This window comes from Podarcis muralis, chromosome 4, assembly GCF_964188315.1.
Source record: "Podarcis muralis chromosome 4, rPodMur119.hap1.1, whole genome shotgun sequence".
Classification (NCBI taxonomy): domain Eukaryota; kingdom Metazoa; phylum Chordata; class Lepidosauria; order Squamata; family Lacertidae; genus Podarcis; species Podarcis muralis.
In genome coordinates, this window is record NC_135658.1 from 58,272,782 (window position 1) to 58,287,852 (window position 15,071).

At 40.1% G+C, this 15,071-nt stretch overlaps 1 protein-coding gene across 2 annotated transcripts in view; it reads left to right on the forward strand.

Moving 5' to 3' along the window:
• Nucleotides 1-12,503, forward strand: part of EFHC2 (EF-hand domain containing 2) — a 51,433-nt gene extending 38,930 nt beyond the window's left edge. For both annotated transcript variants that reach the window (XM_028727334.2, XM_028727335.2), the window contains 4 exons: nt 2,033-2,230; nt 3,618-3,710; nt 10,352-10,457; nt 12,186-12,503. In XM_028727334.2, coding sequence (XP_028583167.2) covers nt 2,033-2,230; nt 3,618-3,710; nt 10,352-10,457; nt 12,186-12,284 — 496 coding nt within the window. In that variant the 3' untranslated portion in view covers nt 12,285-12,503. The remainder of the gene's footprint in view (nt 1-2,032; nt 2,231-3,617; nt 3,711-10,351; nt 10,458-12,185) is intronic.
• The last annotated feature ends 2,568 nt before the right edge of the window (nt 12,504-15,071 follow it).

Genomic DNA, 15,071 nt, shown 5'->3' on the forward strand with positions numbered 1-15,071 from the left:
AATCTATGGTGTGTATACTGCCTAAGATGTGTGAAGCTCCCTTACACTGAGTCACACTTTTGGACCATCTAGTTCATCAGCGTTTCCCACTCTGATTAGAAGTTGCTCTCTAAAGATTCAGACAGAGGGTTTTCCAGCTGCCCGAGATCCATTTTTAAAAAAGAGGTGTGAGGTCTCAAGCCTTGGTCCACACACCTGACTCTGGTTGCTGGCATGTTCTGATGATGCGCACCTCACCCTGTTCCTAAGGCTCTTGTGGGAACACAAAAGCCTCACTGATGCGTGCAAAATTGAAGCAGATGACAAACCCACTTTATTGTTCCTATATTCTATTCCTGATTTCCAGTCCTATTCTTTCATTATACGACAATTTCTGTCATTTGAAATCCTTAAGGCTGCAGTCTATGCACACTTACATAAATCCCATCGAACACATTTAATACATGTTTGCCTTTTTCTTGATACATGCAATAATTACAGACCTGTGTCCTGTGCAGAAACATTGTCCCTGTGGAAACGCAAACTTTTTTCACTTTCTCCTTGTCTTTTAATTAAGGGTATTTTCCTGCAAATCTGTGTTTTGCAGGACACTGGCCTGAAACAGTAAAAATGTTTAAACTAGGATCTTCAAACTACACTTCCAAGTCATTTTCATCTGGGCAGAAAATATGCAAAAATTATACTCTGCTTTGAAGCTTCCAGTTACTGTGCTCTCCCCCCTGCCTTTTATCTTATTTTCCATCTAGCCTGGAAACGGATGATTTGTTTGTTTTTTCCTTGAAAGCTAAAGTGAGATCCCAAATTTTGTTCTCGTAACGCCAGTTGATGATTTGGCATTACGTTTTAATGGCCTGGTTTGATCCATTTTCTACAAACATATTTTACAACTGGGCACTGTTTTGTAAGCACGGATGGATCTTTATCATATTCAGGGACTCAATTTGGATGTTTAAAGTAATGTGCATGGCTGTTGTGTCTTTGTATTGAAATGAAAATCAAATGGCAAAGTACCATGCACATATTGAGGTTTTATATTTCTGAGAATTTCTTATATCAGGAAAAGTCATACTGATTTTGAGCAAGCATCCATACATCTCTTTGAAATATTTGGCTTTTGTTATGACTTAAACCCATCCTGTGCAATGTGCTTTTTAACATGTGTAATAATTTGAAGAGAACTTTGCAAACCAACACTTTCAAATTATAGTGCAATCAGTTTAACAACACGATAGCTTTAAGAAAATCTTGACACAGATTGAGTTTACTTTTTGTTCTTATTGCAAAGCCACTTCAGAACACACTGGAAAGCAAAAGAAAAATAACAAAAAAAATATTGTTACCAAATCAGTAGATTGTGCATCACCTAAATATAACCGCTTTTGAAGGTTTTTTGTTTTTTAAAAAAAAATATATATATTTGTTTCTATGTTATATGAATTAGTCATTATTTCTACATGCAGCTATTCAAAAAAGTGTTTATGCTGGATGAGTAGATAAAACAGCTGCAAAAAGCACAATTATGAGCAGTTACGACATTTTGGAGTTGGGGTATTGTTTAGGGATTTTTTTTTTGCTAGGGGGGTTGTTGCTGTTATTGATATTAATTTTTTGTATCTTTATTTTTAGATCTTATGATTTATGTGGAAATTGTTCGATTTGGTTGTGAACTTTTTGATGTGATTCATTCATTGTTTATTACTACCTTTGATATTTTTGTAATTATGTTCTTTTTCATGCTGTAAGCCGCCTTGAGCATGGTTTTAACTATGGAAAGGCGGCCTACAAATAAAATGATGTATGCCTGTATGTATTTTTCCATTTCATTTTTTAATTTCCATTCCATTTCATTGTGTTGAAGCTCAACGAAAATAAGATTTAATGTAGATGCTAGTTAAAAATTAGCGGTATGTTTTGTGCCAACGCAGTTTTGTACTAATGCAAGGCCACTTCAGAAAATGCTGTATACATTTGTTGCTCTTTTCAGGTACACTTCATGCAACCAATTATAATATACATTTTTTTCCTTCCTCAGAAATTTGCTGTTGAATATCTCAGATAGAAATTTATCAGAACATGAAATTATGACCCTTGGGCGATACTATAGCTTGAGAGATAAGAATGAAATGGATACCACCTATCTTCTAGCAGTGGCCCAGGAACAACTTAAGAAAAATAGCTTTGAGAATTTTGGTCAACTCTTGGCAGTGCTTGTGTACAACGACCGGAGCAAGTAAGGAATGACTGTGTGCATAGCTAAGTACTTAAAGGGTGCAAGGGGGTAACAGAGAAGTTATAATATATTTACAGAAGGTGTATGTTGTGAGTAGGATACAGCTTCTGAACTTTCAAAACAGTTGTTCTTATTCAGCTTCTGCATTTCTGATGCTAATGGCTTGTAAGCAGCTGGATGCAGATGTTTCCGTTAGGTATGAGGAAATAGCTGAGTTTCTATGAAGCCCCTCCTGGAAATGTGGTGGCCTCACCTAGTGAGGAAGGCCATCTCTGTCCATGTTGATTTTCCCATTGGAATTAGTGGGAATCACACTCTGATCCTAATCACATCTACTTGGAAGTAAGTTTAGTACTTCCTCTGCTTTGGATTGTAGACCTTAAAGTCCTTTGCTTTGCCTATGGTGGTTTGGGCGTGTCCTTCTGCTTTAAGTGATCGGAGAGCTTTGCTTCTACCCTTACATTGAACATAGGCAAAATATTATGTCTGTCTCAAAGTCCTTTGCAGCATTTTGGAAAGACCCAGTGTATCTTCTTTGCCTCCCTTCTTTGTCTGGCAGGGCTTGTCCTTTTTGCTGCTCTGAGAATCCAGTGTCACTGTTATGGTCTGAATCTAATTGCTACAGGGAACAATTTTTAAATCCTATTGACTTAATTGTTTTGGTCTGCAATCTGTTAATTCAAAGCTCCAGGTTTGAATTAATCTGTCTCCCACTGGCCTTCAGCACATTTTAGCATCCTGGAGGCAAAGTGCTTGAGCAAAAGGGATTTCTGGGGTGTGGGGGGTGTGGGTGTCATTTGGGTGGGCAGATGAGCCTGGTGCCTAGTGGTGGTTTCTTTCTTTTTTTACTTTTCTCTCCTTTGCCAAGCAGCTGATCAGAAGATCCAGAGAGCTGGCAGTCCTTCTTTGAGGGTGCATGAGGGGGAGGCCCTGGCAGAAGCACTGAGATGGACAGGTTGGCTGGTGGCTCAGAAAAAAGAAACAGGAAGTCAGGCCAATGGCCCATCTAGCTTTTATTGTCTTTATGGGCTGGCAGTGGCTTTCTAGGAGTTTGAACAGGGTCTGGAGGTGCTGGGGAGTGACCTGGGGCCTTCTGCAGCTAAAGCAGATGACCTACCTCTGAGCTGCAGCCCTTGACCCTAATAAGTAGGCATGAGTATTAGCCTTCCCTGGTACTCAAAGCTCCACACAATGGAGCAGCTTGAAGGCAAGGAAGAGTCACTGGACTGCATTTTAAGAAGCTTTCCTTTCCAAAAGCTTTTCCACCATCTTTTCCAGGTTACTATTTTTTAAATGCAGGTATTGACACCTCTTAAACCAGGCATTTTACATTTTTCTATTTTCATTTAAAAAATGAATTCCATGAGAAACATTTCTGTTTGTGCAGATGCGGACTGCTGGCCAGCGACAAGTGCAGGACTATATGCAAGTCCTTCAGGCTACCAGTAGCAGATGATCTTTTGCGAGCGATATTGGCTGCGTAAGTCTCAACCTAAGATTATATGAATTTATGTAAATGGTGTGTTGAGTCAGGAATGCTGGAAACCAGGAACAGTTTTTGAGGAAGGTTTGAAGGAGGCATAGCCTCCCGGGGCATACATGTACGTTTCTTTTGTCTCACTGCTGTGGCTGGATTTGCTGATATCCAGAAGTAGAACAAGGGGTGCCTCAACAATCCTGTGCAGGGTTCCCAAAAGCAGCTTTCGTTGGGGCCAACAAGTGAAATGTGATAGGCCATGACCCACGGTAAAAGTTAACAATCTTGCGACGGTGAGAGAAGTCCTGTTCCCTCCTAAAATTGCAGCTATACTGCAAAAGGCAGCCTGCTGCACTCTCCTTCAAGCAGGAGTCAGTCCAGATCTTTACCTTTTCTCCCTCTCCCCTGAAGTCCAGCTTTGACAGGTGGGCAGGGCCACCCACCAGCCAATCACCTGACATCATGATGACACCAGGTGACAGCTAGCTGGGTGGCCCTGCCCATCTGTCTAGAGTTGACATGTGAAGTCAGCTTCACCAGCCTGTTTCCTGCAGGGGACAAACACTCTGGTGAAGCAGTACCCAACAGGATTGAACTCTCTGCTCACCAGCTGATGAATAGTGACTTCAGTCTTGCTCTCTGCTAGGCTCTGAGCAGGATTCAACCCACCACCCATGTATCTGAGGGGGAGTAGGGTGCAATGTTGTGCTTGCCAGTTCTCTCATCAGCTGCTGAGTGGGCGGGGTGTTAAATCCTGATGCTTTGGCTGCATGCACCAGTTATGTTATTGAACCCCACTCCCCCATCAGCTGATGTCACCCACCCATCAGAGTGATGTCAGCTGATTAACAGATGGGTGTGGTTTGGGGGAAATGGCCTTGTGGGCCAAATGGGCCCTGCTGGTGGGCCAAGAGGTTCCTCACCCCTACGTCAAAGGGTTGAATGAGACAGCTGAGGAGGAGGCATGCCTGGTGCAACTTCAAAGCATTCCTGCATGACTAGGGACTGAGGAGAAGCTCACTCAGGCTGAAGCAGACAACCTTCCCTCTCCATCTGGGGCTGTTGGGGAATACAGAGGGAACTACCTCCTGTTGCAAACTTTTGAAACAGTTGGGAAAACCTGGAAAACCTGTTAATCTGAGGTGAAAATGAGATGAGAATGCACACAATAAACAGCTACCTTCAAACTGTCACCAGAATCTTTAGCCTGACTTGAATAAAATGGCAAGCTGTCAGCAGTTTGCCAAGTTGTGCTTCTCCCTGTTGATCGCTTCACATATTCATGAGAGTTTCATTTTTGTCTTCATCGCAAACAGCCTTTCTGTGGATCCCTTCTTAACTTTTTATTAACAAGATGGATCACATGAGCTCTGTGTGCGTACATTGCACACTGATTCAATGTCTTAGAGATGCCGAAACAGCCTGGATTATTGTTTAGGAACTGTGCTGTTCAGACAGCTGTTTCAATAGTGACGGTTTAAATATACATATAATACACAGATTGCAAATGCGGTCTGAATCTGACAACGTTCAATGAAAAGAGGGGCCTTTGTTATTGAGGTGTGGGGCTGCTCAGATTGAAAATGACACGGCACAGATGTCAGAGTTCCGCTGGGCATCTATTGTACTGAGCAACCTGCTTGCAAAATGAGAGTGTAGGGTTATTGCTTTAACTTGTGTGACTTTAGGAATATTACAAGGTTTATAGCTCCCATATTTGCATTGAGGTGGGGGAGAATGAACCTGCAGTTTTACTGTGTTTTGGCATGGGCTTCTCAAGATGTGCTGTGAAACTCACGAGGGAAGCCTCTGTGTAAGGAAGGGTCAAAGCAGTACACTGGAGGAGAAGCATGCCGTCTCTTGGCCCAAGGCCACCCAAGTTGTCATCCCTTGCTGATGCCCAGATTTTCCTCCTCCTAACTAATCCATCTTGGGTTCTCAGGAGCTATGAGGCTTCTTGCTCAGGTCACTTCCTCCTTATCAAACAGCCCCCTCCTCCCCCCCATCTCCTCTTTTGCTGAGGGCTTTGATATTGAATTAAAAGACTATATAATGCCAGACTTGCCTTGTATTGCCTTGTTAAAAGTGAAACATCTCAGAACGTGAAATGTTTCCTCACCTTTTAAAGCTCTTTGTGGCCTGTCATAGCAGTAGGTAATCTTTTGTGTTTTCCCTCTTTTCTGTAATGCCTAATAAAAATAAGGCACAGTTATTAAAAAATCTGGTGCCTCCATAAAACAAGAGCTTTTCAGGGAGTTCCCTGCGGTAGGCAGATGGATGACTTTTGCAATTTGCTGCACATTCATCATTTCTGACACCTGCTCATGAGCATTAGTCAAAGGGAGTAAAATAATTCATTTTTAGAACTCCCACTAACCTGAACTGCCAAAAGTTGTTCTGGGACAGCTAGAATCCAGGAGTGAAATGAAGAATTCTCTCCTACTTCTGGAAAGCAGTAATTAAATAGATGCAACCAGAAAAGAGAGTTATGTTCTATCACTTATGATAAATGTAATAAGTATTAAACATGGGGGCCTTGTTATCTATAAACCATGGAGCAATAATATGAAACTGTATTTGTGATGTGTACCCTGATCCTAAATGTATTTCATAAAGTGAACTGTATTGCACCAGTTATCTGAAAGTGAAGCCCACCCTTGCTTTCTCTGAACAGTGTGTTTAAAATCAGCGTATTAATCTGAAAATAAACTACAGGGCTTCATATCACAAAATATGAAATGGGCCAAAGGAATGCATTACTTATCTAAAATACAGACATTAATTGAATTTGCTTTGGTTATTTGATAGCAATGAAGGCTAAGGGCTTGAATAGTTTCCCATGTTACTGTGCCACACTTGTTAGAATATTCTTTGAAAACTTGATCCAACAAATTTGAAAACTGGAGCATGTCCCCAGCTATTTCTTGAGTTATACAGTACTAGTTTTACAGGGGTAGAAAAAGCATGTACTGTTTTTTCCACAAGCACATTAACACACAACTCAGGCTTTGATAGGAACAGTGAAAAAGGAGGTAGATAACTAGTGTTCAACCCCATCTTCATGGGGCTGCATTTCCTGTGAAAGATTAGGAACACAGTCAGGAGGTGCAGTTTGAGGTAGCTTTGACACGAGAGGCCCACCTGGTCCCTGTGGCCCATGGCTGCTTTTGATCTCCCCTCCCCACTTCACTTATTTCAAAGCTTTTTACGCCGTCTCTTAGGGCACAATTCCATTCTGCACAGAGCGAGCCTGGCCACAGTTACCTGTGCTCCGATAACCTTCAGTCTAGACTATTGAAGTGTGTTGTGGGGAGTTTCCTTTGAAGAGTGCTCAGAAACTTAAGTTCAGAACCCAGCAGCTAGATTGCTACTTTTCTGGGAGCAAATCCCATTGAACATACTTCTGAGTAAACATGCATAGATCGTACTGCAAATCAGTTACCAGGAAAGGAAGCATGGGTGGAGAAGAAACTGGATGGGCGTGCAAAAGCACCTGAAGTTAACAGAAGGGGTAATCTGAGGTTCTTTTTGGAAAGGCATGCATGGAGCAACAATTCAATGTACAGTAGTTAAGAGAAGCACAGGGTCAAAAATACTGCCTTCTGATTTGTTTTGTTTTTTTTAAATAAAGTGCATACCCTCCAGTGGAAAATAATAAACAATTGGGTTTATATATATCCAAATATTGCCTTCTATTCAAAAACCTATGACACAAATTAAGCCAATCTGCATATGGCTGCTTTGCATAATAGATTCTGGTTCCGAGATCTGGGTAGCCAGGTTAACTTGGACTGACTGATTCATTTTGGGGTGATGATTTGGAAATGGAAGGTGAGAAGGTTCTGGAAAATGGAGACAGGTGGACTGTGGGACAGAGGCTGGAGAATGGTAGCTATTTGAGAAGAACAAGGCTTTTTCAGGGCATTGGACCATTACCTCTGCTTAACCCAGAAGTCCCTTTCTGAGTTCTGAAGTTTTTCATCAGACCCTGTACATGCACTGCAAGCGTTTCTTCCTTAGAACCTTGTAGCTCTTCCATTTTTCCCTGGTCTTTTCCGAGTCAGCCAAAAGAAGCATACTGTGAGCAGAGAATAGCAAAAACTTATTAATAAAATTGCAGGAGGTTAGCATAGTGTAGCCATCTAGTGTTTTCCCAAAAGATACTTTTGTGATGAAAGCTTGTAGTAGTAGCTGTAAAAAAAAACGCACACAAAATATATTACAAGGGCCATAGAGCTCACTGAAAGAATACACTTTATTCTTAGACTGAAGTGTAAATCAGGTTTAATGCCTGTTGACTTTTATTGGGTGTGTTTGCTATTTAAACATAAGGGATTGGGAATAATTATTATCCAGGATTTTGGATATAATCTCTAAAATTCTGGCTATTTATTGGTTCAATATTTTTATGTGATAAGTGATTACTTGTCCCAAACCAGAAGAAAAAATAATAATGTAAAACATATTTGTGGCAATTTTCCAGATTCCCCATCAGCAAGCAAACACAGGAACATAATTACCATCCCTAAACCAGTTGCATCCTGCTGATAAACAAAGGTTTTTTAAATTTTCACATAGGACAGTCGGACCTCATGGAATTCAGCTTCTAAATTCAGAAATGAGTCCCATAGGAATCAGCCTATAAGAAATATTCCCTTATGATAGATAAACCATGGGAGCTACAGGGACCACAACCTCCCTGCCATTAAATTGTGCTAGCTGATAGTAGCATCAAGGCATGAATTGCCTGGGGAAGAGAAAGCAAATATAAGCAGGCCAGCACAATATTCAGAAAATACTCCTGCCACATCCCTCCTTACTGTGTACCCTCCCAGACAGAGGAGAAGGGAACATGAACACCAGTTCAAACCAGGTGTTCATCCTTTTTTCATAGGAAAATTCCAAATATAATTTAGTGTCTACTCCAAGCATATGAAATCAAAATAAATGAACAGTTTAATTTTCCTTTATTCTACATCATTTGTTAATTCTTACAACAGCAGGTTGCTCAAACTAGACTCACCTAAACAGTTTCATTTGGCACTCCCACTTCATTTGGAATTTTCATTTGGTACTCCCACAGTGGTAAGGTACCGCCTCTTTCCATATGAACCTACCTGGACACTGATATCATCTTCTGAGGCCCTTCTTCGTGTGCCTCTTCCTCGAGAGGCCTGGAGGGTGGTAACACAAGAACAGGCCTTCTCTGCAGTGGCTCCCCATCTATGGAATGCTCCCCCCAGGGAAGTTTTCCTGGCATCTTTATTATACACCTTTAGGCAACAGGCAAAACACTCCTTTTTTAGCCAGGCCTTTGGTTGACCTGATCAACATTCCATATCCTTTTAAAATGTGGCTCTTTTGGGGGGGATATTATTGGGTTATTGCTTTTATTTTAATTTTATATACTGTGGTCCTTTTATGTGAACTGCCTTGAGACCTCCAGGCATTGGACAGTATATAAATTCAATAAATAGTCATAATAATCATAACAGTAATAATAATAATAGTAATAATAATAATAAACATTTCATACATTGCATTTGAGGTAAAAAGCAGAAATAGTTAACTATTGTAATAAATCACCATAAAATTATTTTTTACAAGGTTTTATTTAAAGGTAATATATATTGAAGGGAAAAGGGCCCACCTCAAACACCATGACAAACTTATATGCAAATCATGAGATTGTAATCTGTAGCACTGCCTCCATGCTTTGTAAAGGGGGTATATTCCCCGGGCCTATCTCCCTCTATCATACTGTTTAATATTAGCAAGTCCATCTGCCTTACAACTTTGGCTACTGTAAATATGATCTTTAGACAAATGGGAGGTACCTCTGGCTAAGTAGATATCTGGTTCCAGAATCTGATTGTAATGTGTGTACAAATTAACATCGTTGACTCCCATACGTGTGTTAAAATCCTCTGCAATGATAAACACTGCAGTAGGATATAGGGATTCCAGGGATTCTATATAATTCTCTAGTTCTGTCCAGATAGTATTCACAGTAGATTTTGTTTTTAAAAGGTGGTATGTAGATGTTAATCAGCATGAAAAATAGTTTCAAAACTATAACTGTTAAGTTGTGGGTGAACATATCAGATGACACAGCAATTCTTCAAACAGCTCTTCTTTATTCAGAGGCCAGAACAGAACTGAACTGAAGGGCTCAGTCAGCCTGCTTATATAGAGCTCCAGTACAATGTTACTGTAGCAACTTTCTAAAACTATCCAATCACTGAACGTCACTTTCGATCCTTCATTTGCATAACTATCTACAGTATCCCCCTGCTGGCCCAGGGTGAGAACTTCAGTACATAACAATAACCAAGACAGCAGTTGCAAATGGGTTTCGTGGACTCATGGCTGTTGTAGTTTGCATTAAACTTTGTGGAGATGAAACATGCTAGACCCCCCACTGGCCCCACCGCCTTTCGTTGAGGGAATGGCTGTCAATGAGTGACATAAGGTGTGTTTTCCTCCTCTGCACACACACACACATACATCATGAATTCATGTCCATTTGGTTCTTATGGGTTCAAAAAGATAGTTTCTAGGTAAAGGATGAAAAATCATTGCTGTGTTAAGCAAAGTAATAGCCAGTCACTTCCTGAATATGTTCATTCCCAATCTGATTTTAGGTGTGAAGATTGCAAAGAGCAAGTAAATTATAAGAAACTAGTCGATGGGCTAAACTGGAGAGATCATCCAATTCCAGTTTTCCAAACCATCTTGATGCCTTTACAGGTAAGCCAAAAGTATTTCTGACTGATGGACCTGCACAAACAAGAACCTCCTACTGTAGCTTTCAAAGGAAATCCAAAAATTTATTGCAGTCAAATAATTAAAAATGTACTTAGTAATGAATGAGAACAAAACATCCAAAACATTTTGTGGATTCTGGAACTTCACTACGCTTATATTCATATTCCGAGGACCACTTCTTACTTGACTGTTGAGGTTGCAAATTCTTCTGATGAGGCATAAGCCACATGTTGGGTGTCTCAGTACTTCAAATTTCCAACCTATTTCCTTCTGCTGCATGACATCTGGAATGAAAGTCAAAATCTATGCTCAGCTTGCCTCAAAGTATTTTTGGTGTATTTCCCCCCTTGTTTTAATTGTTTAAATAGCTGAAGATAATTTTGATGAGTACATTTTAATGAAAAGGGGGTCCTGAGGGAAACTAAAGGAAGGAATGGAATTTGAATCCCCCTGTTGGATTTTTGAACTTTATCCACTATATCTTCATCTCACTTGTGATTTAGGATTGAGTATTTCTGGAGTGCTTGATGATTATATCTGACACACAGAAACCTCAGGCTGTGCTCTCATTGACTAACTGAATCCAGAGAGTTTTATTTAATCTGTCGACCAGTTTCTAAGCTAACAGGTCCCAGGAAATAAATCTTCTCCTTGCTGGTCCCGTGGCTTCATAGATGCAGTTTACTGCCCTGATATCTTCTCCAAGAATGCTGTACTGAAGATCATTATTCCCCAGCTAGCTTAATCTCTAGCAAAAACTAAACAATTTATGTCCCAAAATTCCAAAGCCTGGTTTAAAGATGAGGTCTTCTCCCATCCCTGACAGCCATCAAACTGTCAACTGGGTCATATTATATTGTTAGTGGGGTATATTGAATGTATTCTGTTTTTATAGCACTGATTCTCAAATGGAAAGAGAGATAGTGCAGGGAGCTTCTGGAGCAACAGAGACCTCATCCTTAAGATGGGCCTGGGCATGCCTCTGGAGCATTATACGCTGCCTGGGAAAGGGGGGTTTTCTGTGAGGCACTGGGAAATTATGCACATCCAGGTCTGGTTTAAAGATGAGGCTTCTGCCACTGCTGAGCTCAGCTGTTTTTCGCACCAACACCCTTTTATCATTGTACGTTTTAGGAAAGCATGGAGGGAGGAAGCACTGTGGAGAGCTTTTTTGGGTTTGGCCTTTTTGAGTTTTCTTGGAAAGCTCAAGCTTTTTCTGCAGGTTCTCTAAGAAAGTATGGAAACCCAAGTTGTTTACAAGGTGGGCTGAGGAGAGCAAGCTCCTCACGAGTTGCACGCAACCAGTGGATTCTTGTGGTGGTGGTGTATTTTTAGGTTGGGCATGGGAATCAATATTCAGTCCCGCCTTCAGAGTAGCCTCTAAGATTTTGCTAGTCTCCTGTTGCTAACTCTCCTCAAATTAAGGCTGATTAGAGTGATTTTGCATTCCCCAGGTGAGTGTTATTGCTGCTGAGGTTTTTTCTTGTCTCTGCCTCTGTTTTAAGGCCATTTGTTCTAGAAATTTGCACCTTATTTCTTAAGCTTAAATGTATTCTTGTTAATGTTGCTCTATAATACCATAGTTCTGTTTGTATAACAATTTATGGATGGAAATGAGGACAGCACGGCTTCATTGTGTTTTGTGCCATTTCTGGCTGCTTTCCATTTCAGCCCTAAATGTGTTTTGACCACTTATTCTATTATTTTTAGTATGAAGATGAATGGAGAGGGGAGCCACCGACCCTTCCAGTGAAGAAGGTTCAATACTTACCTCTCATGGTGGATCTCTTTGGTAATGAAGATTCTTAGCACCTCTTGCAGATAAATGTTGCAACTTCCTTTCTCTGGAGACTTACTGTACATGCTTTTTTAAATAAAAGAATCACAGTTATAGATTTTTGGGGAAATGTAAGTTTTTGGTTTTTTTACTTTATTGTAGAAATATAATTTAGATACTTTTGTAATTCTTTCAAACTTCAATAGACTGTACTGTACATGCACTTTCACAATTAAAATCATTTAAATTTACCTTTACTCTCGGTTGTTATATGTGCAGTGAGCACTGGGTAACTCAGGAGTTTCCAAATGTTTTTGTGAAGTTTCTAGCTAAGGACCATATCCCTCACCACCACATACACACAGCCAGACTCTGCTGCCCTTCTGTTTTCTTACAAGTTGCTTGGGGATAGTGGTCATGCTTATCCAAACCCTGACACGACTCCTGACCCTTTAAAAGAAGAAACAATTTGACCAGCCTCCCATCACTGCATATCTTCACTCAGCAAAGATGTGCCTGGCAAAACCCTTGCCTTTTATGCAACTTGGAAAAGATACGGACACTTTTGCAGTAGGATGGCTTTCATAATAAAAACATGATACGTTACTTTGAGCTTGGACACAGGCCTAGTCCTCTCTCAGATGGCAATCTTGTGCCTTGCAGTATCATTCCAGATCTGCAAGTAGCGGCTTACAGATCTGAGTGTTCTGAGTGATCTGACTTTGTGGTTGTAAGGGCTGCAAATTGCCCCATTAGGATCTAGTTTTAGCAAATGCCAGATGAAGTGAAAGCACACTTCCTGGTTCTGCAACTTCAGATTCTGGTAAGGGCTTGTGTGCTTGAATGCTTCCCTGTGAAAGAAGAAAAAGGGTTCTTGCAAAAAGACTTCTATCATAGTTGGGAATAAATTTTAATTATGCAGTCCCACGACAAATATAACAGTGGATCTAGCATAATGTTGTCTCAGTATTAATATGTATATGGCAATAGAAAAAAAAATCTAAAACAGAATTTCAGTGGCATTTGAAACTCTAACTTGGAGATGTGGTAAGACTGTGGCAAATAAGATACGCATTTATGGTATTATCCAAAAACAAAGAAATATCAAGGCGGGCAAATGATAGAAAGTAGAAAGGATATTGCAAATTATAAGTTTTCTTTTGACCTATTGGCCAACTTCTTGTCTGGTTTATTGGGGGTGGGGGTGGAAAACTGCAATTTGGTCATTTTTCATATATAGTTTGTGCAGCCAGGAAAGGGTCATGATAGCTCCTAACCGGAAAAGCACTTCTGTTCCAAGCATTTATGAATATACAACTGGAATTTGGAATGTGGGCAGATTTTTGAAGACCACTAATTACAAGCGAATTAAAGAAAGGTTTCCATTATTCAAGAAATTTAGAGAATTTTGCTTTTTTATTCATTATTGGAAACATAAAATTGACAATGTACTTTTATGCTTTGCTTTCTTTATATTAAGAATCATCTGGTGCTGTTTGTGTTTCTTTTTGTCTTGCTTTGTATCCCTTGCCTTTGAGTTCTTGTATCTGCTCTCTTCAAAGTTTTATTGATTGCGACTGTTTTGCCAACATGGAATTTTGCTTGGAAATAAAGTTACAAGTCCAGGAAACTAAAAGGAAGAGCACAAATAACAATAAACCAGTATCACAAAAAATCGCTGGTTACAGTCCTTGGTTTATCATCAGCAAACTTGTGGAACTAAGGAGAAGCTCACAAATGTTTGTGTGCATTTGGTCAAGCAGGTTACTTAGGTAAATCAAATTCAGAAACGCTATATGCATCTTTAGTTGATTGGACTGTGATCAGAAGCTTGAAGAGCTTCAAACTAGGGGATAAACTAGGTGATATACCATTGTTTTGTAGGGATGGGACTTTCTTTTCTCTCTCTTTTCATTGTAGATGTATTGTTTTTCAGTATGACATTAGCCACCTTGAGTGCATTGTGGAAAGGTGATAAAATAACATCACAACAAATAAGCCAGTGACATAGGCTAAGGAGAGAATTTGGCTGACCAAGGGTGAGCTTTATGGTACTAGCCAATGTGATGCTTTCCATATGTTGCTGAACTACAACTACCATCATCCCTGATGGTTGGCAGTGCTTGCTAGGGCTGATGGGAGTTGGGACTCCAACCACATCTGGAGACACTACATCAGTCCTGCTGCAGTTGCTACATCACACTGACTCACACTAGATTGCCCTCATGAAATGTCATCACATCTTGTGTATGAGACGTTTAAAACTTGGGCATTGACCAGCTTCAAAGCCCACTGGAATCAATTTAAATGACACCAATTTCTCCAGAGGGCTTTGAATTTGGGCCAGACTATTCTGTCTGCTCCTGTTACAGAAAACATTCACTCCTGCTTTCTGCAATGCACTGAAGTACTGGCTTAAATGCCATGTAAGCCTCTGTTTATAAAGATAAGAGTTTGCATAGGGTCCAGGTTGATTTTTGTGACTGTACTATAGAAGTATAATATAAAGTGGAGGGAGGTAGTTGTGTAAGGAAGTATATATGTGCATGCGCAACATATTGTACATTACTGCTGTAGTTTATTCACAGCATAAACAAGCAATTTGCAATTAAAGTCCCCTTATGGGATTTATGCCGGTAAATGGTGATAAACTATAACTATGCCACTATAAATAACCTGAACAGTAGAGGAAGCATATAATTTACAGATAATATCCCCATTAGTAAATTTTATGGACCAATAAACAGCTCCCACAAGTTAATAAATGCCAAAGCCATAAACACCACCGCTATTAACGCGGCAAGATTTCAGTCCCTCCT